This window comes from Malus domestica, chromosome 04, assembly GCF_042453785.1.
Source record: "Malus domestica chromosome 04, GDT2T_hap1".
Classification (NCBI taxonomy): domain Eukaryota; kingdom Viridiplantae; phylum Streptophyta; class Magnoliopsida; order Rosales; family Rosaceae; genus Malus; species Malus domestica.
This window is the reverse complement of record NC_091664.1, coordinates 1,208,773-1,234,081: the sequence shown is the minus strand read 5'-3', so window position 1 is coordinate 1,234,081 and position 25,309 is coordinate 1,208,773. Positions and strand designations below refer to the sequence as shown.

Below are 25,309 nucleotides of genomic sequence, written 5' to 3'. Positions count from 1 at the left end.
TGAACCTCATGAAAGAAGATGAATCAAACGACGTCGTTAAACTGTTTTGATTTTAAATCTTTTCAGCTGTTTAATAAAACGACAAGTTTGGCAGGGGAGTTTTTAAAAGAGATGTGCAGTTTTAAATGGAAAAAGCAACCCCACTTCTAGTTCGATTCTCTCACCTAACAGTAATATACACCCTATAATTTTCTAAAGCAACCCACCTTCTTTATTTGCAAACTTCTGCCCCTTTTCCTTCTTTTTCTACTTCTTTGTATTTTCTTAAGCCTTCCACAATCTACCTCTTACTTGGTTGTCTGGGTTTTTACATTTTTTTCTTCTTAGTATTAAATTTAAGAGAATTTTTTCAGTTTTGTGAGGATTACACAAATTGCAAATGTCAACATGTTATGAATTCAACTTTTTACACACTCATATATATATATATATACACATATATATATATATACACACATATATATATATATATATATATGAAAGGCCCCTCCTCATTCAAAATTCTGACTCCGCCACTGTCAATAATTTATATAAAAGTTTACCAAAAATACTGTTTTTATTTTTTATTTTTTGTTAAAAGCACTTTTATAAAAAAAAAAAGTTTACCAAACTTTTTGCAACTCTTTCACCCATCTCAGCAATAATTAATTCTGCAAGCGCACTAAGTAAAAGGCACATGCTACCCTTCCTGTCATTGACTCAAGTCCCATCAGTTCGTGTCCTTTTACTTTGTTGAACGCGGTTTCATCTTAAAGCTGCTTTTCTCCCATCTTTTCCGACAGTTCAATCGTAGCCGTCCAGTGATCAGATCGTGTGGCCACGAACATTGTGGTTTTCCACTGGAAACGTCCTTGGTTTTCTTCAAAACCTGAATGGGAGCGGAACGCTTCCTGGAAAGAACCAACAAGTGTCCCTTTAGTGCTATATATAGAAAAGTAACGAAATGATAGCATTTTAGATAAGTACAATGAAATTTTCAGAACATCTAAACATTTATTAGTCCAATTAGAGCTAGGTTTACTCTTTGCACCCCGTTATCTCATCTAAACCCAATAATAAAGGCATTATCAAACTTTTTGCAACATAATGTATCTCTCCCTCATTTTTGGGTGAGAGGGATAGCCAACAATAAACTCATGGACAATTTCAATAAGTATAATACTTGCATTCATACTTTGAAGGATGAGCTCATTTTTTATTATGCAAATAATCTATATTTATCATATAAATTTTATAATCGAAATTGTTTAATTTCTTAATCTTCATTTAAAGATCACAGCTACAGAAAATCATTTGAATCGGAGATCATTTAGTCATTAAAATGTATGGATAGTACAAATCAACGGTGTAGATACCAAGTAACATATTCATGATGAACCCTTCATTTAGTTGATATGTTTGGATAATTAAACGATTTTCGATTCAAATGATTTTTTGTATGAGTGATCTTCAATTGATGATTAAGAAATTGAATGATTTAGATCATTAAGTTTATATACTCAAAATACGTTATTTGCAAATGTAAGAATATGTGCATCCCTTAATGGGGATGCAAAGTATTATTCTTCCATTAATCTTAAGAGTAACCTACACTTACCACATTTTTCATACCACATTTCTAATAGAAACATGACTTACCAATACTTGTGAATCACATCTCTATTAGAAATGTGATATAAATATAATATAAAAAATACGATAAAATATCACTTTTGTAATCTCAATTGAACCGCATCTATCTAGACACCCCCACCTTTTTAACCCTGCTTTTATTAAAACCTAATGATTTTTCTCTAGTTTCTACAATCCAAACTACCAATACAAGGATAACACTGAAAGGACTGTGAACTATTAAAACCTAATAGTGAATTGGACCATAAATTCAATTTCAGTATACATTCTATATCGCAATTAGGTGATGCGAATTATTCAACCATTTACTACATGATTTTGAAATTTTAATTTCCAAAACCTGCATACGGGCATAGAATCAGATGGTACTGAAACAAATTGTAGAAGCACATCCCTAAATATAGGCCATAAAAAAGAAATTGCTTAATTGAATTAGAAGTCAACAGACCTAAATCGATTAGTATAATGATTTTATATCTAATTAACCCTAACACTAAACAAGTAGAAGATGAAAACCAATTCAGAAAAAGAAGAGAATAAAATCCCATGTGAAAAAACCTCTAAATTCAAACTTGGTTGTCTTAGTTTGTACGTGAAGATAATGTACTAGACCCTCTAATTTAGAACTTTAAGCTCCTCCGTGCCTCTTTCCCTTACCCTTCGTAGAATCTCAGTAATAATTAGTTCTGCAAGCGCACTAACTAAAAGGCACTTGCTACCCTTCCTATCATCGACTCAAGTCCCATCAGTTCATGTCCTTTTGCTTTGTTGAACGCGGTTTCATCTTAAAGCTGCTTTTCTCCCATCTTTTCTGACACTTCAATCGTAGCCGTCCAGTGATCAGATCGTGTGGCCACGAACATCGTGGTTTTCCACTGGAAACGTCCTTGGTTTTCTTCAAAACTTGGGGCGGATGCTTCCCGGAAAGAGCCAAAGATTGGGAGCGGAACGCTTCCTGGAAAGAACCAAAAAGTGTCCCTTTAGTTCTATATATACTCTGTTGCAACACAAAAAAACCACTGCCATTTTTTTCGCTTGATTGGAATCACTCTAGTGCCGTAAACAGTAATACAACACCATGACATCCCGTGAACCCTCCTCCTCAAAACTCTGGAGTTACGACGTGTTCTTGAGTTTTAGAGGTGAAGATACACGCAATGGCTTCACGAGCCACCTTCACGCGGCATTACAAGGCAGGGGCTTCGATGCCTTTATTGACGAGGACAATCTGAAAAGAGGGGGAGAAATAAAACCCGAACTGTTGCGGGCAATCGAAGGGTCCAGAATCTCGGTCATTGTCTTCTCAAAGAGTCACGCGGAATCAAGATGGTGTCTTGACGAGCTGGTGAAGATCATGGAATGTAGAGAAAGGCTAGGGCAACAGGTCTTGCCAATATTCTATCATGTCGATCCTTCACATGTGAGGAAGCAGGAAGGTTGTTTAGCCCGAGCATTTCAGAAGCACGAAGATGGCATCCTTGAAGAAAAAGATGACAAAGAACGTGAAGCTAAGAAAGAAAGGGTAAAGCAGTGGAGGGAGGCTCTTACTCAAGCTGCAAATTTGTCTGGCCACCATCTTAATAACGGGTAACCATTTTCATTGGACTTGGGATTCTTTCAATACTCGACTAGTTTAATAGTAATGCTGCTATCTATTTTCGGCTTTTCCACATTTTGAAACATGTTAACGAATGGTTGTTATGCAAATAGCACACAGGAAAAATATGAGTAATAGTAGGACATCTTCGATTTAAAACATATTTTACATAGGCTTGATTAGATTTAAAGAAAAACTAATGAAAATACTTGAAAATTTTTAGTTTTGACGATAAGGACAAAATAAAAGGTAAAATGAATAGTATTAGGTTTGATTTTTTAACGTAAAAATGTAATTTTTCGTTAAAATAAATAGTATCGCATTCTTTTAGTTAGGACTCCCTAGATTTAAACCCCTAACATTTAAAGCTTTTTTTTTATCAAACATATGTGTCTTTAAGGTTCTCGATTCAGACGCTTAGGTACATTGGGCCACAGTTAAAAATTAATTTTCTGCTAATTTTTTTTTTAAGTATTTTTAGAAGTTGAGGCACTCTGTTTTAAGAGATAATCAATGGTTTGTCATTAAGAATATTTATCCAGTTATCTATTTTTAATATCTTTTTCGTACTAAATATCTTGATCTCCTAAATTAAAATATAATCTTATCTTCAAGATAACAAAAATGGTGGATGTTTATATATTTTTTTTCAAATTATCATGTGTACATTTTATTGAGAGAATTATTTCTATACATTACTAGTATGCTTATCATTAGTTTTCATACGTTAATTTAATTCATATTATGAATTGGTTCGTTTGTTTTTTATTTTTGGTACATTGATTTTTGTACATATGATTGATTGGTTAGTTTAATTTTAGTACGTTTAATTTTTGTTACGTTTAATTTTTGGTACGTTTAATTTTTGTTTTTTTTTTGTACATATCATTGATTTATAACTTAATTAATATCATAATAATTTTGGTACAAAGAACTAAGAAGGCTAGATTTAGGAGCTTTGGATATTACTTTTGAATCTTAGAAAGGCCAGTTTAAAATATAAAAGCCCAAACAAAAGGAACCAACAGATGGGCTGATGGGTCCACTCAAGCAATTGAAGGCCCAATCGGAATGGAACAACAAATCCATATACAAATTATAAACCTTTTTTTTTTTTTTGTATTTTGGTTTTTTTTTTAGATTAAGCTTAGTCTCTTTCTCTTAATGTAAATTATATTTTTTGTTCAAAAAATGAATTTTTTTTTTCTCTCTTTTGACCATATATGGATTGAATGAATCCTGAAAAATAAGTTATGGAATGAGGACCACAAGGTGTTTCTCAAATGAAATTATTTTTATTTTGTCAAATCAATTAAAATTATTTGTAGAATCTCTCAATGGAAAAGGACTGGTTTGTGTGTATATATATATATATATATATATATATTTTTGCATTTAGTTAATTCTTTATATTGACTGTTGAGTGAAGGTGATAACTTATAGTAATCCTTCATTGAGTTAATGCTTACTAATTGAGTTTTCAGGCCTGAAGCAAAGGTTATTAAGACAATTGTTGAGAAGAATATTCTGGAATTGCTTCCTGGCACGGATGAATTACAGGTGGCCAAGTACCCGGTTGGAATCGACTCTCGTGTTCAACCAATTATCAATGATATTTTTAGTGGTGGATTAAATGATGTTAAAATGGTTGGAATTTGGGGGATGGGTGGATTGGGCAAAACAACTGCTGCCAACGCCATTTATAACAAAATTCATCATTGCTTCCAGTTTAAATGTCACCTTGGAGATGTTAGTGACACTGAACATAGATATGGTTTGGTTTATTTGCAAAAACAACTTGTTTCTAACATGTTGAAACAAACCGCCATATTCCTGATAAATAGTGTCGGTGAAGGGATCAGTGTAATAAAACGACTTCTTCGACGTAGAAAAGTACTTATTGTTATTGATAATGTAGATAAAGTGGAGCAACTAAGGCCCCGTTTGGGATTGAGGTGATTTTAAAAAAAGTCACTGTGAAAAAAAGCTGAGGGTGTTTGGTAAACTGAAAAAAATGGCTTATTTTGGAAGCTGCTGTGAGAATAAGCTGAAAATCAAAGGAAAAGTTGAAGCTGCTATTTGTTGCTTTGAAAAAAAGCCAGTTTTTTCAAAGCATACGGAGCTACAGTGCTCCTTTAATGAAAAGACACACTATCATCCTGCTTTTTTTTTCAAAAGCACTTTCACAAAAAAGTTTACCAAACACTCTACTGGCTTTATTTCACAGCCGCTTATTCTCACAGCACAGCCGCTTATTCTCACAGCAGTTTTTTTTCAAAGCACAGCAATACCAAACCAGCCCTAAGTGCAATAGCTGGAGATCGTGAGTGGTTTGGTCCAGGAAGTATAATTATCATAACAACAAGAGATCAACATTTGCTAAATCAAGTGAGAGTGAATATGAGATATCCAGCCAAGGAAATGAATGAAGAGGAGGCTCTTGAGCTTTTCAGTTGGTATACATTTGAAAATAATTGCCCTAAAGAAGAATATTTTGAATTATCAAAGAAGGTAGTTTCTTACTGTGGAGGTTTGCCGTTAGCACTCAAAGTTTTAGGCTCCACTCTTTTTGGTAGACCCATAACAGAGTGGCAAAGCTATTTGGAGAAATTAAAAAGAATACCTGAAGGAGAAATTATAGAAAAGCTCAAAATAGGCTTTCATGGGTTAGATTATAATCAAAAAACTATATTCCTTGATATATCTTGTTGCTTTCTTGGTTTGGAGAAGGATCATGTCACAAAAATATTGGATGAATGTGGCTTCTATGCAACAAACGAAATCAGTGTTCTCAATGAACGGTGCCTTATAACTATTGAATGGGGCAAACTAAAGATGCATGATTTGATTCGAGAAATGGGCAAGACAATCATTTCTGAAAAATCTCCTACTCAACCTGGAAGATGGAGTAGACCGTGGAATTTTGAAGCCATAACAGACGTGTTGACAAATAAATCTGTAAGTAGTTTCTCAATAAAGTTTAATATTAATGCTCACTAAATCATATCCTAGTGCAACTGCTTACATTTTATAATAAGAAATTTTAACGAAAAACTACCGGTACTGTTTATTTTAACAAAAAATCACATTTTTACACTAAAAAGTCAATACTGCTACTATTTATTTTACTATTTATTTTGTCATTATCATTAAAACTCAAAGTTTTCAAATCCTTTTTATTCGTTTTCTTTTTATAATATTATGTAGAAATATATTTATAAGTACAATAAACCTTGACGTGGAAATAGAAGCAATTAAATCGATTTCCAACCGATTATATGACAATTGTTTGCAAGTAAATCATTTTTCTGACGCAAATTACCCTTTTATTATTCATCATAGGGTGAACTGTCAATTTAGTCCATGAATTATCACCTCAGTGGAAATTAGGTCCCTAAACTATTTTTTCAGAAAAATAAGTCCTTAAATTATAAAAATCTGCCAATTACATCTCTAATATTATATTTGAAGCTACTATATTCAAATTTCCGTCAATTTAAGTCACGTTACTTATATGCGATACACATTGGAGGATAGATTAGTAGTTTTTCATAAAGAAATAGTGTATAAAGTTAACTTTGATGGGTAAATTGGTAGTTTTACATAAGAAATAATGTAAGTTAACTGTGGAGGGTAAATTAGATGTTAGATTCGCAACCTATATGAAATGTAAAAGGCTTACCGGCGAGAAAATGACGATAGTACATTCTAAAGTGTTTCAAGTGACTTAAGTTGAAGAAAAAATAGATAAATTAGTTTTGAATATAATAGTACGGATGGAATTAGAAATTTTTAATGAATTTAGGGACTTATTTTACCAAAAAAAAAAATTCGGAAACCTAATTTTCACTGAGATGATAATTCAAAGACTTTGGCACTTCAACCTTCATCATATGTCCTTTTGTATACCTAACAGGGAACTGAAGAAATTGAAGCACTTTCTCTACAGTTGCCAAGCTCTAAAACAAAGGCTAGTTTCAGTACAAAAGCATTTGTCAATATGAAAAAACTGAGATTGCTACGGCTCAACAATGTAGAGTTTACTGGAAGCTTCAAACATTTTCCGAAAGAGTTGAGATGGTTGGGCTGGCATGGATTCCCTTTCGAGTACATGCCGGAGCACCTTCTTAATCAGCCAAAACTTGTTGCTCTTGACCTGCGGTTCAGCAAACTCAGAAAAGGCTGGAAGAATTCCAAGGTACAATCACCCCTAGCGGGTTAGAATTAATTCTCACTCTGATTTTATTTTTTTAAGCCATATTCTTCTTGGATTTTGAATAAGATTTTCTTGTGGGTTTGTGCAGCCGCTCGAAAATTTGAAAATCCTTGATCTTGCTTGTTCCTGGAAGTTAAAAAAGTCACCAGACTTTTCAATGCTCCCAAATCTCGGAGAATTGAATTTTTCAGGCTGTTCTAGTTTGTCCAAGATTCACCCATCCATCAGTCAACTTAAAAAACTCACTAGGGTAGATTTTCAATGGTGCCATAAGCTTAGGTATCTTCCAGCGGAATTCTATATGTTGAAATCTGTTGAGACTCTTTGTCTGTCGTTTTGTGCATTAAGAGAACTGCCTGAGGGCTTAGGGGAGATGGTATCATTGAGTAAAATTGATGCAAAATTTACAGCCATAAAACAATTCCCCAACGACCTTGGGCGTCTAATTTCTTTACAAGAGTTGATAGTTGGAGGCAATAGTTTTCGTAGCCTACCTAGCCTCAGTGGTCTTTCAAATCTCGTAATGTTGAGACTTGGGTATTGCAGAAATCTTCGTGCAATCCCCGATTTACCAACAAATTTGAAAGTCTTAGATGCAATTTTATGCCCTGCATTGGAAACAATGCCAGACTTTTCGCAAATGTCAAACATGGAACGACTGTTTCTAAGTCATTCGCCCAAAGTCACTGAGGTTCCAGGTTTAGGCTTGGGTAAATCATTAAACTCCATGGCGGAGCTTGATATGTACGGGTGCGCCAATCTCACAGCTGAGTTTAGGAACAACATCCTACAGGTCTCTCTCTATCTCTGTCTCCTCCTACTCTTGTCTTTCTCTATCAATCACACGCACAAACACAACCGCACATGTACAAGTATTTGACACCATATTACATTGTATGTATATTATAGGGATGGACTTCTTGCGGAGTTGGTGGTATTTTACTGAATAAGATTTATGGTATTCCGGAGTGGTTTGACTTTGTCACTGACGGCAATAAAGTCAGTTTTGATGTTCCTCAATGTCAAGGTCGTAATTTTAAAGGGTTGACACTCTGCTGGGTTTGGTCGCAATTCCAACATAAAAGTGTTGCCTTTACTGTTGTAAATTGTACCAAGCATACTACTTCGAGGGTCTCTAGGCTTTCTTGGGGAGTAACAGCGGGTTATTTTCGGCAGGTACAATTATCGAACAATAAGCTCAAGCTCAATTTGCAAGTCGGGGACAAGATTGTTATTCTTTTAGAGGGTTTTGAAGCGGAGAAATTAGGGGTAAATCTAGTATGGGACAAACCTTTGAAGGAAAACAAGAATCTTGGTGATTATTACTATGAATACGACTATGAAGCAGTTCCGGATTGGTTGTATGGTGAGTCAAGTCCGGGACCAAGCCATGGCGCATCTGATAATCATCCCACTAATCAAATGACGACTACTACAGATGAACCCAAACGGAAAAGGCAAAGGGTTTGAAGAGAGAGCATTGCCAGATCGGTTGAGTAGTTGCTATTCCTGCATTATACTCTCCCGCAGACCATGTCAGCTGTCTTTCTAGTTTTCCCAGCTCCATTATTCGGACATTTGATTTGATCGCATCCAACAGATGATTTGTTCCTCATTTTACTGACAATTCATTTGCGATATTGACTAGTTGTTCAGTTGTTAATTGTTGTATGCTTTACATATATCCATATTCTCTTGTGGAACCAAATTATTAGCATCATACTTCGACTTTTTCGGTCCTAAATCAAAATTTTAGATTGAAATGTGCAGTTACTGACCATGGATGCAAACATATAGAAATCGGGACTATAATCTCACTTGGAACCCTTTCTATCAACTCCTCTGCTTCGTCTAACAGTCTGGTACGGCCAAGAAGGTCGATCAGGCAACCATAGTGTTCTAACCTCGCTCAATCACATATATCTTTCTATTGGAGTTGAAGAACTCACAACCCTCATCTACCAACCCTCTGTGAACGCAGTCAGTTAAGACAATAATGAAGGTGAAATCATCAGGCTTCATGCCAAACTGCAAAGTTTTACATACGTATTCAACAACCACATTTCCAGTTCTAGTAGTGAATCCAAGTTCACTTCTAACATATTCATGAATTTCTTTACCAAGCTCCAAAGTTTTCGATGCTGTTCAAGCTGAAATGGTGGTTACAACCGTAGCTTCATCGGGCTTCTCGTTGCTCTCACATGACATCCTCCGAAACATATCCAAAGCCTCCTCAAACCTCCTGCACCTAACATACCTCGAAATCGTAACGTTCCAAGTTCCAACAAAGCCTGTTTCTCTCGGGTATTTCATCAAACACCTGCTTGAAACTCTCAACCATGCCCAATAACGCATTCATGTCAATGAGCGAGTTACACACATACCATCAAACCCAATTCCAGTTTTTACTACAAACACACGAACCTTTCACCTTCCCGAACCTCTCCCAAGCATCCAATGGCTTTAAAACAAATGGGTAGGTAAAATTATAAGGGCACAATGCCTCCTCCCTCAGCCGCCGGAAGAGCTCAAAGGCGCTTCTGAAACTGCTCCTTTTGGCAAACGCCTTGATCATTACATCGTAAACAAACAAGCACGGATCTTTGATGAAACGGAAGACTTTCTCGGCATAAATCAAAGTTTCTGAGAGATGGGTCGGTGCAGAAAATCATGAGCTTGTTGACGGCGGCTCTGTCTTGGTTGCAGGAGGCTGAGTAGGAGATTGGTTATTTTGATTGGTTTACAAGGAAGTTCACTCGAACCTATGTTCATACGCACAGCCTCACCCTTAGGAGGTTGAGAAGCTGATTTTGTGAATTTCTTAAGGTAAAAATCATATGCATGTTCTCCAAAAAAAAAAAACATTCATATGCATTCAGTCAGATGTTTATGTGACCGAGTTTTGTTTTTGTTTTTTTTTTATTGGTACATTGATATTTTTATATTAAGAGGATGAGGGGTTCGGCTAAGCTATAAAATGAGCAACTTAATTTGGTATCGAATTCGTCATCCACGAGATTCAAACTTAAGACCTCTCACTTCCAAGTAGAGAGGAATATCACCAGACTGTAGTACTGAGTTGCTATGTGATTGAGTTTTAGTTGGGCTGTGAGATCAAATCTGTATAGTTTTTATAAAAAAAGCACATTTGAGTTATTCGAGGAAAAGTTAAAGAAATTTACAAATTATCTTTCATTGTTGTCCTTTTTTTAGGCTTCAATTTCCCTTTAAATAACTAGGAGGGTGAATTCAATTGAGATTTTGAGAGATTTTAATAGATGTATAAATATATGGATTTTGATTGAGAGTTAGCCATTTTCGAGCCGTTTTCCTGCCAAACGATGGCGAGTTAGTCGTCGAGAAATGTATTATTCTCGTCGTCTCATCAAGAAGTATGATTTTCGTTTTCGAATCACTCGATCTCGTCGTCTCATCAAACACCTGCTTGAAACTCTCAACCATGCCCAATTACGCATTCATGTCAATGAGCGAGTTACACACATACTGTCAAACCCAATTCCAGTTTTTACCACAAACACATGAACCTTTTCACCTTCACGAACCTCTCCCAAGCATCCAATGGCTTTAAAACAAATGGGTAGGTAAAATTATAGGGGCACAATCCCTCCTCCCTCAGCCGCCGGAAGAGCTCAACGGCGCTTCTGAAACTACTCCTTTTGGCAAACGCCTTGATCATTACATCGTAAACAAAAAAGCACGGATCTTTGATGAAACGGAAGACTTTCTCGGCGTAATCAAAGTTTCCGAGAGATGGGTTGGGGCAGAAAATCATGAGCTTGTTGACGGCGGCTCTGTCTTGGTTGCAGGAGGTTGAGAAGGAGATTGGTTATTTTGATTGGTTTACAAGGAAGTTCATTCGAACCTATGTTCATACGCACATCCTCACCACTAGGAGGTTGACAAGCTGATTTCGTGAACTTCTTTAAGGTAAAAATCATATGCATTCATTCAGGAAATGGGCGCCTTATTTTTTAATTTTTTAGACTAAATATACATTCCTTTTGAAAATTTGATCAAACATTTTACTAAAATTTTGGTTATTAATTTCAGTTTTTTACATAAGTTCAAATTTGTTTAGAATTTTAGTTTTTCATGACTTTTCCTAGACATTTCGTTTTTTTTTTCTTTTCCTCTTATCCCTATATTTATGCATTTATTATCCATCTTCATGCAATTTTTTATTGTTTGGTATAAATTTACTTCTTTTTGTGAATATAGTAGAATATTTATAAAATAAAAAATTGTCAGATTTTATTATTTCGAAGACCCAACACATGATAAAGATTTGTTTGATTATATAACTACGTCTAGTTACCTATAATATGGACACATTTAGTTTTATAGTGGATTTGATTTTTTGTATTTCTCGCTACATTTAGAATGTAAATGTACCAAAAGGGTTATCTGATAGAGACATTTGGTTTTGGGGTACATTTGTGATTTTTTTTTCATTTCGTCTTTTGGTACATTTGGAATCTAAACATACCAAAATGGTTACTTGACAATGGGCACATTTGGTTTTATGGTACATTTGAAATTTTGGTACATTTGGTTTCTCTGTACATTTGAAATCTAAACATACCAAAAGGGTTACATAACAATGGGTACATTTGAATATTTGGTACATTTGGTTTCTCGGTACATTTGAAATTTAAACATACCAAAAGTCGATACTTTTGTTCTCAAATGTACCATAAGTTTTAAGTATATTTTTTTATATATATCTATATGTGAAAAAATATGTATTGAAGACTTTTTATTGAGACATTTTTAATAGAAAGAGAATTTTTTTTTAAATACTAATAATAAGGTAATGAGGAATTAGTTAATTAATTTTTTATTTTATTTTATTAAAAAATGTCATTTAATGCGTAGAAGGGGATTGATGAAATTAAATTCCTATATTATAGGCAATTAGTTGCTAAGCTACCTTATGCCTCTATATAAATGCATTTAAAAAATTAAGGAAAACTAATGAAAAGGGTTTGAAAACTTTGAGTTTTAATGATAAGGACAAAATAAAGCGTAAAGTGAATAGTAACAGGTTTGACTTTTTAGTGTAAAAATGTGGTTTTTCGTTAAAATGAACAGTATTGTGGACTTTTCGTTAAAACTCCCTTTAAATTAATGACATGGAAATTAAATAAATAGAAAATTATTGAGGTGGCAATTGATCAAAGCACCTTAATAAAATCTTTAAAAGGGATGAATGTTTAATCTAACAACTATTGAAAAGATGTATGGCATTCTAATTTTCCCTTCAGGAAATCATGTTTATGTGACCGAGTTTTGTTTTTTTATTGGTACATTGATATTTTTATATTAGGAGGAGGATGAATTCGGCTAAGCTACATAATGAGCAACTTAATTTGGTATTGAATTCGTCATCCATGAGATTCAAACTTAAGACCTCTCACTTTCAAGAGAGGAATATTACCAAACTGTGGTACTGAGTTGCTATGTGATTGAGTTTTAGTTGGGCTGTGAGATCAAATCTGTATAGTTTTTATAGGAAAGCATATTTGATTTATTGGAGGAAAAGTTAAACAAATTTACAAATTATCCTTCATTGTTGTCCTATTTTTTTAGGCTTCAATTTCATTTTAAATAACTAGGAGAGTGAATTCAATTGAGATTTTGAGAAATTTTAATAGATTTATAAATCTATGGATTTTGATGGAGAGTTGGCAACTTTCAGGCCGTTATTAAAATGTATGGAACGTACAAATCAACGGTGTAGATACCAAGTGTTAGAATTCTTTTGTCCCACATCGGCCAGAAGGCTTGAAAACAAGCCATTTATATAGAATTACCCCACTCTAACTAATATCGAGACCTTTTGTATTAAAACCTCACACCTGACGGATTGAGCAGATGGCCAAGTGGGGACAGTATCGGTGTTGTTGGAGTGGGCACATGGCCCGTCTACCTGAAATTTAAGATGGTATAAGAGCCAGGGGACGAGTCTGTACATCCACGTGAACGGGTGGGTCCCCTTTGGCCCTGAGCAAATGGGTGAGCCCCGACTTGGCTCCACGTAGGCCAAGATATGCCACGTGTATTGGCCCTGTGCAAACGGGTGAGCCCCAACTTGGCTCCACATGGTTGCCGATGTGTGGAACTCCAGGTGTGACCCATAAAATGGGGTCTCACGTGCAGGGGAGTGTTAGAATTATTTTGTCCCACATTGGCTAGAAGGCTTGAGAACAAGCCATCTATATAAAATTACCCCACTCTAACTAACACCGAGGTCTTTTGTATTAAAACCCCACACCTGAGGGATTGAGTAGGTGGCCAAGTGGGGACAATATCGGTGTTGTTGGAGTGGACTCATGGCTTGTCTACCTGAAATTTAAGACCAGGTAACATATTCATGATGAACCCTTCATTTATTTGATATGTTTGGATGATTAAATGATTTTCGATTCAAATGATTTTTTGTATGAATGATCTTCAATTGATGATTAAGAAATTGAATGATTTAGATCATTAAGTTTATATACTCAAAATATGTTATTTGCAAATGTAAGAATATGTACATCCCTTCGTGGGGATACAAAGTATTATCCTTCCATTAATCTTAAGAGTAACCTACACTTACCACATTTTTCATACCACATTTCTAATAGAAATAGGATTTACCAAAACATGTGAATCTCATCTCTATTAGAAATGTGATACAAATATGATATAAAAAATGTGATAAAATATCACTTTTGTAATCTCAATTGAACTGCATCTATCCGACACCCCCAACTTTTTATTAAAACCTAATGATTTTTCACCAGTTTCTACAAACCAAACTACAAATACAAGTATAACACTGAAAGAACGGTGAATTATTAAAACCTAATAGTGAATTGGACCATAAATTCAATTCTAGTATACATTATATATCGCAATTAGGTGATGAGAATTATTCAACCATTTACACATGATTTTGAAATTTCAATTTCCAAAACATGCATACGGATATAGATGGTACTGAAACAAATTGTAGAAACACATCCCTGAATATAGGCCATAAAAAAAATTGCTTAGTTGAATTAGAAGTCAACGGACCTAAAGTATAATGATTTTATATCTAATTAACCCTAATACTAAACAAGTAGAAGATGAAACATCAATTCAGAAAAAGAAGAGAATAAAATCCCATGTGAAACCTCTACTTCGTTGTCTTAGTTTGTAAGTGAAGATGGTGTAATAGACTCTCTCTAATTTTGTGCTAGTTTCTTTCCCCCACCGTGCCTCTTTCCCTTACCCTTCGTAGAACCTCAGTTTTCCCATTGATCAACGATGACGTTACTAGCATGTGCCGTCCACTCTGTTTTGTAGCACTAAGTACCGCCTAAAGTGGAACTACAAGCTCATCAGTTGGGGTATAGTTTGTCCTTTTTCCGTTGAACGCCTTCTTTTCTCCAAAGGCAGTTTTCGCCCAATCTTCAATCTTAGCCATCCAGTGTTCAGATCGTGTGGCCACGAGTAGGTTCTTGGTTTTTCACTGGAAACTACCTTGTTTTTCTTCAAAAAGCAGCTCCCGCTTTTCCACCGTTCTATTACCGTGTCGCTTAGGGTTACATGATGACTTCTATCTTTGTTGACTGAATGTGCTTTGCTTTTGAGAGGAGACTTGACTTCAGTATCTCACTTCGTTTAGTAATTAGGAGATTATTTAGTCATTAAAATATAGGCTCCTCCGTAGAATCTCAGCAACAATTAAGTAGTTATGCAAGCGCACTAAGTAAAAGGCACTTGCTACCCTTCCTATCATCGACTCAAGTCCCATCAGTTCGTGTCCTTTTACTTAGTTGAACGCAGTTCATCTTAAAGCTGTTTTTCTCCCATCTTTTCCGACACTTTAATCGTAGCCGTCCAGTGATCAGATCATGAGGCCACGAACATCGTGGTTTTCCACTGGAAACATCCTTGGTTTTCTTCAAAACTTGGGGCGGATGCTTCCCGGAAAGAGCTAAAGATTGGGAGCGGAACGCTTCCTGGAAAGAACCAAAAAGTGTCCCTTCGGTGCTATATATACTCTGTTGCAACACTAAAAAAACCACTGCGATTTTTTTCGCTTGATTGGAACCACTCTAGTGCTGTAAACAGTAATACAACACCATGACATCCCGTGAACCCTCCTCTTCAAAACTCTGGAACTACGATGTGTTCTTGAGTTTTAGAGGTGAAGATACACGCAATGGCTTCACGAGCCACCTTCACGCGGCTTTACAAGGCAGGGGCCTCGATGCCTTTATTGATGAGGACAATCTGAAAAGAGGGGGAGAAATAAAACCCGAACTGTTGCGGGCAATCGAAGAGTCCAGAATCTCGGTCATTGTCCTCTCAAAGAGTTACGCGGAATCAAGATGGTGTCTTGACGAGCTGGTGAAGATCATGGAATGTAGAGAAAGGCTGGAGCAACAGGTCTTGCCAATATTCTATCATGTCGATCCTTCACATGTGAGGAAGCAAGAAGGTTGTTTAGCCCGAGCATTTCAGAAGCACGAAGATGACATCCTTGAAGAAAAAGATGACAACGAACGTGAAGCTAAGAAAGAAAGGGTAAAGCAGTGGAGAGAGGCTCTCACTCAAGCTGCAAATTTGTCTGGCCACCATCTTAATAACGGGTAACCATTTTCATTGGACTTGGACGTCTTAGTAATGCTGCTATCTATTTTCGGCTTTTCCACATTTTGAAACGTGTTAATGAATGGTTGTTATGAAAATAGCACACAAGAAAAATAGCTTCGCTGAAACATCAAGATTTGCAAGATAAAATATGAGTAACAGTAGGGACATCTTCTATTTAAAACATATTTTACATAGGCTTGATTAGATAAATACTTGAAAACTTTGAGTTTTAAGGATAAGTACAAAATAAAAGGTAAAATAAATAGTACTAAATTTGACTTTTTAGTGTAAAATGTGATTTTTCGTTAAAATAAACAGTACCGCATTCTTTTTGTTAGAACTTCCTAGATTTAAATCCCTAACATTTAAAGTTTTTTTTATCAAAGATCTGTGTTTTTAAGGATCTTGATTCAGACGCTTAGGTACATTGGGCCACATCAGTTAAAAATTAATTTTCTGCTAATTTTTTTAAAGTATTTTAGAAGTTGAGACACTCTGTTTTAAGAGATAATCAATGGTTTGTCATTAAGAATATTTATCCAGTGATCTTTTTTTAAGAAAAACTAATGAAAAGAGCTTCAAATTTTTGCATTTTAATGAAAAACCATACACTACCTTTATTTAATGATAAGGACAAAAAAAATAAAATAAATAAACATTAAAAAAAAAAGTCGCGCTGTGCGCGCGCCCTCACCCACCCAATCACCCAATACTCTTATCAAACAATTTCGCTTCTGCAAGTTGCATGTTTACTGTACATGGTCTTGTCAAACTTGCATCCGAACCCAAATTTAATTCAAATCGACTTGTTGCACATCAACTACAACCTATGAAACACTGAATGAAATCGACCAACCTATCGCACTTTCGCGCAAGCATAGCCACAATGCTAAATGCTTCAAGTTCAAACTATCTAGGTAATTACAAGTGGAGTTTCAGATGAAGGAACACTGATGCTTCATCTTACATGGCAGACAAATTTTTGTTTGATTTTCGTTTCGGTGCTTCAATTTTTTATGCATTGGACATCGACATGTGAAGAGGAGAAATTTAAATACGTCATCACATTGATGTTTGGCGACAAAAGGATAAATATATGTGTATATTTTTCTAAGAAAATTAATGAAAATTGCTTTTAAATCTTTGTATTTTAATGAGTATCGAAGAAAATTAGAAGAATAAGATGTGTTTGGAAAGTGAGAATGTGCTAAGAATATTCAAGAAGACGAGAGAGAAGAATGTAGTACCATTAAGTTTCATAAATAATCTAGTAAGTTTCATAAACAGTGTCGTAAGTTTTCATAAACAGTGCAGTAAGTTTCATAAATAGTGTCGTAAGTTCCATAAGCAGTGTAGAAGTTCCATAAACAGTGTGAGGACACATGGGTCCGCGCATCAGATTTTTTTTTTTAATATTAAAATTATGTCTTTTTCATTAAAATTTAAGTTCCTTTTTATTAAAATTTAAGGGTTTTTCATTAAAATTTTAGTCTTTTTAATTAAATAAATTTATAGCATGATTTTTTATTAAAATAAACTTAGTCCAAGCCCTTTTCATGAAAGTTCCCCTTTTTTTAATATTTTTTTCGTACAAAATATCTTGATCTCCTAAATTAAAATATAATCTTATCTTCAAGATAACAAAAATGGTGGATGTTTATATTATTTTTTTCAAATTATCATGTATACAGTTTATTGAGAGAATTATTTCTATACATTACTAGTATGCTTATCATTAGTTTTCATACGTTAATTTTATTCATATTATGAATTGGTACGTTTGTTTTTTATTTTTGGTACATTGATTTTTGTACATATGGTTGATTGATTAGTTTAATTTTAGTACATTTAATTTTTGATACGTTTAATTTTTGGTATTTTTAAATTTTTTAAATTTTTTGTACATATCATTGATTTATAACTTAATTAATATCATAATAATTTTGGTACAAAGAAGGCTAGATTTAGGAGCTTTGGATATTATTTTTGAATCTTAGAAATGGCAGTTTAAAATATAAAAGCCCAAACAAAAGGAACCAACAGATGGGCTGATGGGTCCACTCAAGCAATTGAATGCCCAATCGGAATGGAACAACAAATTCATATACAAATTATAAACCTTTTTTTTTTTTTTTGTATTTTGGTTTTTTTTTTTTTGAGATTAAGCTTACTCTCTTTCTCTTAATGTAAATTATATTTTTTGTTCAAAAAATGAATTTTTTTTTTCTCTCTTTTGACCATATATGGCATGAATGAATCCTGAAAAATAAGTTATGGAATGACGTCCACAAGGTGTTTCTCAAATAAAATTATTTTTATTTTGTCAAATCAATTAAAATTATTTGAAGAATCTCTCAATGGAAAATGACTGGTTTGTGTGTGTGTATATATATATATATATTATTTTTTTGCATTTAGTTAATTCTTTATATTGACTGTTGAGTGAAGGTGATAGCTTCTAGTAATCCTTCATTGAGTCAATGCTTACTAATTGAGTTTTCAGGCCTGAAGCAAAGGTTATTAAGACAATTGTTGAGGAGAATATTCTGGAAATGCTTCCTGGCATAGATGAATTACAGGTGGCCAAGTACCCGGTTGGAATCAACTCTCGTGTTCAACCAATTATCAGTTATCTTTTTAGTGGTGGATTAAATGATGTTAAAATGGTTGGAATTTGGGGGATGGGTGGATTGGGCAAAACAACTGCTGCCAATTCCATTTATAACAAAATTCACCATCGATTCCAGTTTAAATGTTACCTTGGCGATGTTAGCAACACCGAACGTAGATATGGTTTGGTTGATTTGCAAAAACAACTTGTTTCTAGCATTTTGAAACAAACCACCATATGCCAGATAAATAATGTCCAGAGAGGGATCAGTGTAGTAAAAGGATGCCTTCGACCTAGAAAAGTACTTCTTGTTATTGATAATGTAGATAAAGTGGAGCAACTAAGTGCAATAGCTGGAGATCGTGAGTGGTTTGGTCCAGGAAGTATAATTATCATAACAACAAGAGATGAGCATTTACTAAATCCAGTGAGAATGAATATGAGATATGCAGCTGAGAAAATGAATAAGGAGGAAGCTCTTGAGCTTTTCAGTTGGCATACATTTGAAAATAATTGCCCTAAAGAAGAATATCTTGAATTGTCAAAGAAGGTAGTTTCTTACTGTGGAGGTTTGCCGTTAGCACTCAAGGTTTTAGGCTCCTCTCTTTTTGGTAGACCCACAAGAGAGTGGCAAAGCTATTTGGAGAAATTAAAAAGAATACCTGAAGGAGAAATTATAGAAAAACTCAAAATAAGCTTTGATGGGTTGGATTATAATCAAAAAACTATATTCCTTGATATATCTTGTTGCTTTCTTGGCTTGGAGAAGGATCATGTCACAAAAATATTAGACGAATGTGGCTTCTATGCAACAAGCGAAATCAGTGTTCTTCGTGAACGGTGTCTTATAACTGTTGAATCGGGCAAACTAAAGATGCATGATTTGATTCAAGAAATGGGCAAGGCAATCATTTCTGAAAAATCTCCTACTCAGCCTGGAAGATGGAGTAGACTCTGGAATTCTGAAGCCATAACAGACGTGTTGACAAATAAATCTGTAAGTAGTTTATCAATAAAGTTTAATATTAATGCTCGCTAAATCATATCCTAGTGCAACTGCTTACATTTTATAATAAGAAATTTTAACGAAAACTTCCGGTACTGTTCACTTTAACGAAAAACCACATTTTTACACTAAAAAGTCAATTATGATATTATTCATTTTACCTTTTATTTTGTTATTATCGTTAAAACTCAAAGTTTTCAAACCATTTTTATTAGTTTTCCTTTTATAATATTATGTAGAAATATATTTATAAGTACAATAAACCTTCACGTGGAAATAGAAGCAATTAAATCGATTTCCAACCGATTATATGACAATTGTTTGAAAGTAAATCATTTTTCAGACGCAAATGACCCTTTTATTATTCATCATATGTCCTTTTGTTTACCTAACAGGGAACTGAAGAAATTGAAGCACTTTCTCTAGATTTGCCAAGCTCTAAAAAAAAGGCTAGTTTCAGTACAAAAGCATTTGTCAATATGAAAAAACTGAGATTGCTACGGCTCAACAATGTAACGCTTACTGGAAGCTTCAAACATTTTCCGAAAGAGTTGAGATGGTTGCGCTGGCATGGATTCCCTTCCAAGTACATGCCAGAGCACCTTCTTAATCAGCCAAAACTTGTTGCTCTTGACCTGCGGTTCAGCAACCTCAGAAAAGGCTGGAAGAATTCCAAGGTACAATCACCCCTAGCCCATAGCGGGTTATAATTAATTCCCACTCCGATTTTATTTTTTAAGCCATATTCTTCTTGGATTTTGAATAATATTTTCTTTTGGGTTTGTGCAGCCGCTCGAAAATTTGAAAATCCTTGATCTTCATAGGTCCTGGAAGTTAAAAAAGTCACCACACTTTTCAGGACTCCCAAATCTCGAAGAATTGAATTTTTCACACTGTTATAGTTTGTCCAAGATTCACCCATCCATCGGTCAACTTAAAAAACTCACTAGGGTAGATTTTGCATTATGCGTTAAGCTTAGTTATCTTCCAGCGAAATTCTGTAAGTTGAACTCTGTTGAGACTCTTTGTCTGTTGGATTGTTGTGCATTAAGAGAACTGCCTGAGGGCTTAGGGGAGATGGTATCATTGAGAAAACTTAATGCAACTGGAACAGCCATAAAACAATTCCCCAACGACCTTGGGCGTCTAATTTCTTTACAAGAGTTGATAGTTAGGGATTGCAGAAATCTTCGTGCAATCCCCGATTTACCAACAAATTTGGAAGTCTTGGAAGCAAGTGGATGCCCTGCATTGGAAACAATGCCAAACTTTTCGCAAATGTCAAACATGAGAAAACTGTATCTAATTAATTCGCCCGAAGTCACAGAGGTTCCAGGTTTAGGCTTGGGTAAATCATTAAACTCCATGGCGGAGCTTCATATGTATAGGTGCACCAATCTCACAGCTGAGTTTAGGAACAACATCCTACAGGTCTATCTCTATCTCTGTCTCCTCCTACTCTTGTCTTTCTCTATCAATCACACGCACAAACACAACCGCACATGTACAATTATTTGACACTATATTACATTGTATGTATATTATAGGAATGGACTTCTTGCGGAGCTGGTGGAATTATACTGAGTGGGATTTATGGTATTCCAAAGTGGTTTGACTTTGTCGCTGACGGCAATAAAGTCAGTTTTGATGTTCCTCAATGTAAATGTCGTAATTTTAAAGGGTTGACACTCTGCTGGATTGGTTGGCAATACTACAGTTTAAGTGTTGCCTTTACTGTTGTAAATTGTACCAAGCATACTACTTCGAGGGTCTCTATGCCTTCTTGGGGAGCTTGGGGAGTAACAGTGGATCATTTTCAGCAGGTACAATTATCGAACGATCAGCTCAAGCTCAATTTGCAAGGCGGGGACAAGATTGTTATTCTTATAGAGGGTCTTAAAGCGAAGAAAACAGGGGTAAATCTAGTATGGGACAAACCTTTGAAGGAAAACAAGCATGTTGATTCGGGCATTTATTACTATGAATATGAATCTGAAGCAGTTCCAGATTGGTTGTATGATGAGTCAAGTCCGGGACCAAGCCATGGCGCATATGATAATCATCCCACTAATCAATGACGACTCCTACAGATGAACCCAAACGGAAAAGGCAAAAGGTTTGAAGAGAGAGCATTGCCAGATCGGTTGAGTAGTCGCTATTCCTGCATTATACTCTCCCGCAGACCATGTCAGCTGTCTTTCTCGTTTTCCAGCTCCATTATTCGGACATTTGATTTGATCGCATCCAACAGATGATTTGTTCCTCATTTTACTGACAATTCATTTGCGATATTGACTAGTTGTTCAGTTGTTAATTGGTGTATGCTTTACAGATATCCATATTCTCTTGTGGAACCAAATTATTAGCATCATACTTCGACTTTTTCGGTCCTAAATCAAAATTTTAGATTGAAATGTGCAGTTACTGACCATGGATGCAAACATATAGAAATCGGGACTATAATCTCACTTGGAACCCTTTCTATCAACTCATCTGCTTCGTCTAACAGTCTGGTAGGGCCAAGAAGGTCGATCAGGCAACCATAGTGTTCTAATGTCACTCAATCTCATATATCTTTCTAATGGAGTTGAAGAACTCCCAACCCTCATCTACCAACCCTCTGTGAACGCAGTCAGTTAAGACAACAATGAAGGTGAAATCATCAGGCTTCATGCCAAACTGCAAAGCTTTACATACGTATTCAACAACCACATTTCCGGTTCTAGTAATGAATCTAAGTTCATTTCTAACATATTCATCAATTTCTTTACCAAGCTTCAAAGTTTTCGATGATGTTCAAGCTAAAATGGTGGTTACAACAGTAGCTTCATCGAGCTTCTCATTGCTCTCACATGACATCCTCCGAAACATATCCAAAGCCTCATCAAACCTCCTGCATCTAACATACCTCGAAATCGTAAAGTTCCAAGTTCCAACAAAGCTTGTTTCTCTCAGGTATTTCATCAAACACCTGCTTGAAACTCTCAACCATGCCCAATTACACATTCATGTCAATGTGCGAGTTACATACATACCATCAAACCCAATTCCAGTTTTTACCACAAACACATGAACCTTTTCACCTTCCCGAACCTCTCCCAAGCATCCAATGGCTTTAAAACAAATGGTTTGGTAAAATTATAGGGGCATAATCCCTCCTCCCTCAACCGCCGGAAGAGCTCAACGACGCTTCTGAAACTACTCCTTTTGGCAAACGCCTTGATCATTTCATCGTAAACAAACAAGCACAGATCTTTGATGAAATGGAAGACTTTCTCGGCGTAATCAAAGTTTCCGAGAGATGGGTCAGTGCAGAAAATCATGAGCTTGTTGACGGTGACTCTGTCTTGGTTGCAGGAGGTTGAGAAGGATATTGGTTATTTTGATTGGTTTACAAGGAAGTTCATTCGAACCTATGTTCATACGCACATCCTCACCACTAAGAGGTTGACAAGCTGATTTCGTGAACTTCTTAAGGTAAAAATCATATGCATTCATTCAGGAAATGAGCGTTTTGATATAGGTGCCTTATTTTTTAATTTTTTGGACTAAATATACACTCCCTTTGAAAATTTGAATCTCATAGGCAATTAGTTGCTAAGCTACCTTATGCCTCTATATAAATGCATTTAAATTAATGACATGGAAATTAAATAAATAGAAAATTATTAAGGAAAACTAATGAAAAGGGCTTGAAAACTTTGAGTTTTAACGATAAGGACAAAATAAAGGGTAAAGTGAATAGTACCAGAATTGATTTTTTAATGTAAAAATATGGTTTTTCGTTAAATTTAACAGTACCGGGAGCTTTTCGTTAAAGTTCCCAAATTATTGAGATGGCAATTGATCAAAACACCTTAATCAAATCTTTAAAAGGGATGAACGTTTAATCTAACAACTATAGAAAAGATGTAGGGCATTCTAATTTTCCCTTCAGGAAATCATGTTTATGTGACTGAGTTTTGTTTTTTTTATTGGTACATTGATATTTTTATATTAGGAGGATGATGAATTCAGCTAAGCTACACAATGAGCAACATAATTTGGTATCGAATTCATCATCCATGAGATTGAAACCTAAGACCTTTCACTTTCAAAGAGGAATATTACCAAACTGTGGTACTGAGTTGCTATGCGATTGAGTTTTGGTTGGGCTGTGAGATCAAATATGTATAGTTTTTATAGAAAAGCATATTTGAGTTATTCGACGAAAAGTTAAACAAATTTACAAATTATCTTTCATTGTTGTCCTATTTTTTTAGGCTTCAATTTCCCTTTAAATAACTAGGAGAGTGAATTCAATTGAGATTTTGAGAGATTTTAAAAGATTTATAAATCCAATGTGTTGATATTTAATGAAAATATATGTTCTTGCAAAATGCACTGAAAAAAGCACCTTTCAGATTCCTCTAAACTCTCTCTGTTTTTCTTGTTCCTTGTCTACCTTCAGAAATACATCATACCAAACAAATTAACTCATCGGAATTTATCATGGCCTCAGAGCTTATTTTCTGATCAATTTCAGGACTAGGCGTTTTTGTGTGTGCTTCGTATCTCTGAAAAGGAAAGGGGAAAAACATACCTAGATCGTGAAAATCTCATTTGTTCTTACAAAGTCTCACATGGCTACTTCGAGCAGTGGAGGAGATATGAGGGCTCCTATTTTTAATGGGATCAACTATGATTTTTCGTCCATCAAGATGAAGACCATATTTAAATCACATGATCTCTGGAATTTGGTGGACAAGGGTTTTGAAACCGTAGAAACTGAAGATAATTCTAGCGATGAAGATCAACAGTCTGTGAGGAAGATAGCAATGAAAGTTAATGAAACCAGAGATGCAAAAGCTCTTGGTATCATTCAAGGGGCAGTGTCTGATGAGATCTTTCCTCGAATCTCAAACTTTGAAACTTCCAAGACTGCATGGGATGTTCTTCAACAAGAATTTGGTGGTGATAAAAAGGTTAGGTCTGTCAAACTACAATGTTTAAGAAGAGATTTTGAGTACATTAGGATGAATGATGGTGAAGCTCTATCTACTTATTTAACAAGATTGACAGACATTGTGAATCAAATGAAAACTCTTGGTGAAGAACTGACAAACCAAAGATTAGTACAGAAGATACTTATTAGCTTGCCTAAATCCTATGATTCCATCGCATACTTATAGAAGAAACTAAGGACCTTGACTCCATTGAGGTTCAGGAGGTGATTGGTACATTGAAAGGCTATGAGCAGAGGTTAAATATGCACTCTGAAAACTTCGCTGAAAAGGCTTTTACTAGTCTAAGTGTGACTGAGAGAGATAGCAGTTACAGGGCTCAAGGGAACAACTCAAATCAAAAGAAATTCTGGAAAGGAAAAGGGAAGAAATGGGACAACAACCATACTCCACCATCAAAATCAGAAACTAGCAGTGATTCTACCAAAACCAAGTGTAAAATCTGTGACAAATTACACTATGGTGTTTGTTGGTTCAAGGGAAAACCCAAATGCACCAAGTGTGACATATTTGGCCATCTAGCAAAAGATTGTAATCCAAGAAGGAACCAAGCTGTCAACTATGCACATAGAGCAGAAGAAGAGGAAGTAAA

The 25,309-nt window shown here is 35.1% G+C and overlaps 3 protein-coding genes across 5 annotated transcripts; 2 read left to right on the top strand and 1 right to left on the bottom strand.

Moving 5' to 3' along the window:
* Nucleotides 1-2,200: 2,200 nt before the first annotated feature.
* On the top strand, nt 2,201-9,214 carry LOC103429293 (disease resistance protein RUN1). Of its 2 annotated transcripts, XM_070819819.1 has the most exons (7): nt 2,288-3,219; nt 4,714-5,166; nt 5,536-6,187; nt 7,146-7,427; nt 7,534-8,238; nt 8,355-8,472; nt 8,622-9,214. In XM_070819819.1, exons 1-7 carry the CDS (start codon nt 2,711-2,713, stop codon nt 8,639-8,641), a joined length of 2,739 nt encoding a protein of 912 aa, XP_070675920.1. In that variant the 5' UTR covers nt 2,288-2,710; the 3' UTR covers nt 8,642-9,214. The 2 variants fall into 2 exon arrangements, with proteins under 2 accessions (XP_028956604.1, XP_070675920.1); XM_029100771.2 differs by having other exon boundaries at nt 2,201-3,219; nt 8,355-9,214.
* Nucleotides 9,215-15,183: 5,969 nt separating this feature from the next.
* LOC103420104 (disease resistance protein RUN1) lies at nt 15,184-22,134 on the top strand. Of its 2 annotated transcripts, none has more exons than XM_008358163.4 (5): nt 15,184-16,093; nt 18,601-19,705; nt 20,110-20,391; nt 20,504-21,145; nt 21,262-22,134. In XM_008358163.4, exons 1-5 carry the CDS (start codon nt 15,585-15,587, stop codon nt 21,790-21,792), a joined length of 3,069 nt encoding a protein of 1,022 aa, XP_008356385.3. In that variant the 5' UTR covers nt 15,184-15,584; the 3' UTR covers nt 21,793-22,134. The 2 variants fall into 2 exon arrangements, with proteins under 2 accessions (XP_008356385.3, XP_070675921.1); XM_070819820.1 differs by having other exon boundaries at nt 15,525-16,639; nt 17,661-19,705.
* Nucleotides 22,135-22,270: 136 nt separating this feature from the next.
* LOC139195390 (pentatricopeptide repeat-containing protein At1g06143-like) lies at nt 22,271-23,037 on the bottom strand. The gene is made up of 3 exons (XM_070820916.1): nt 22,798-23,037; nt 22,623-22,685; nt 22,271-22,393 (listed from the first exon to the last, which is right to left on the bottom strand). The coding sequence occupies exons 1-3, from the start codon at nt 23,035-23,037 to the stop codon at nt 22,271-22,273; spliced, it is 426 nt and encodes a 141-aa protein (XP_070677017.1).
* Between the last annotated feature and the right edge of the window lie 2,272 nt (nt 23,038-25,309).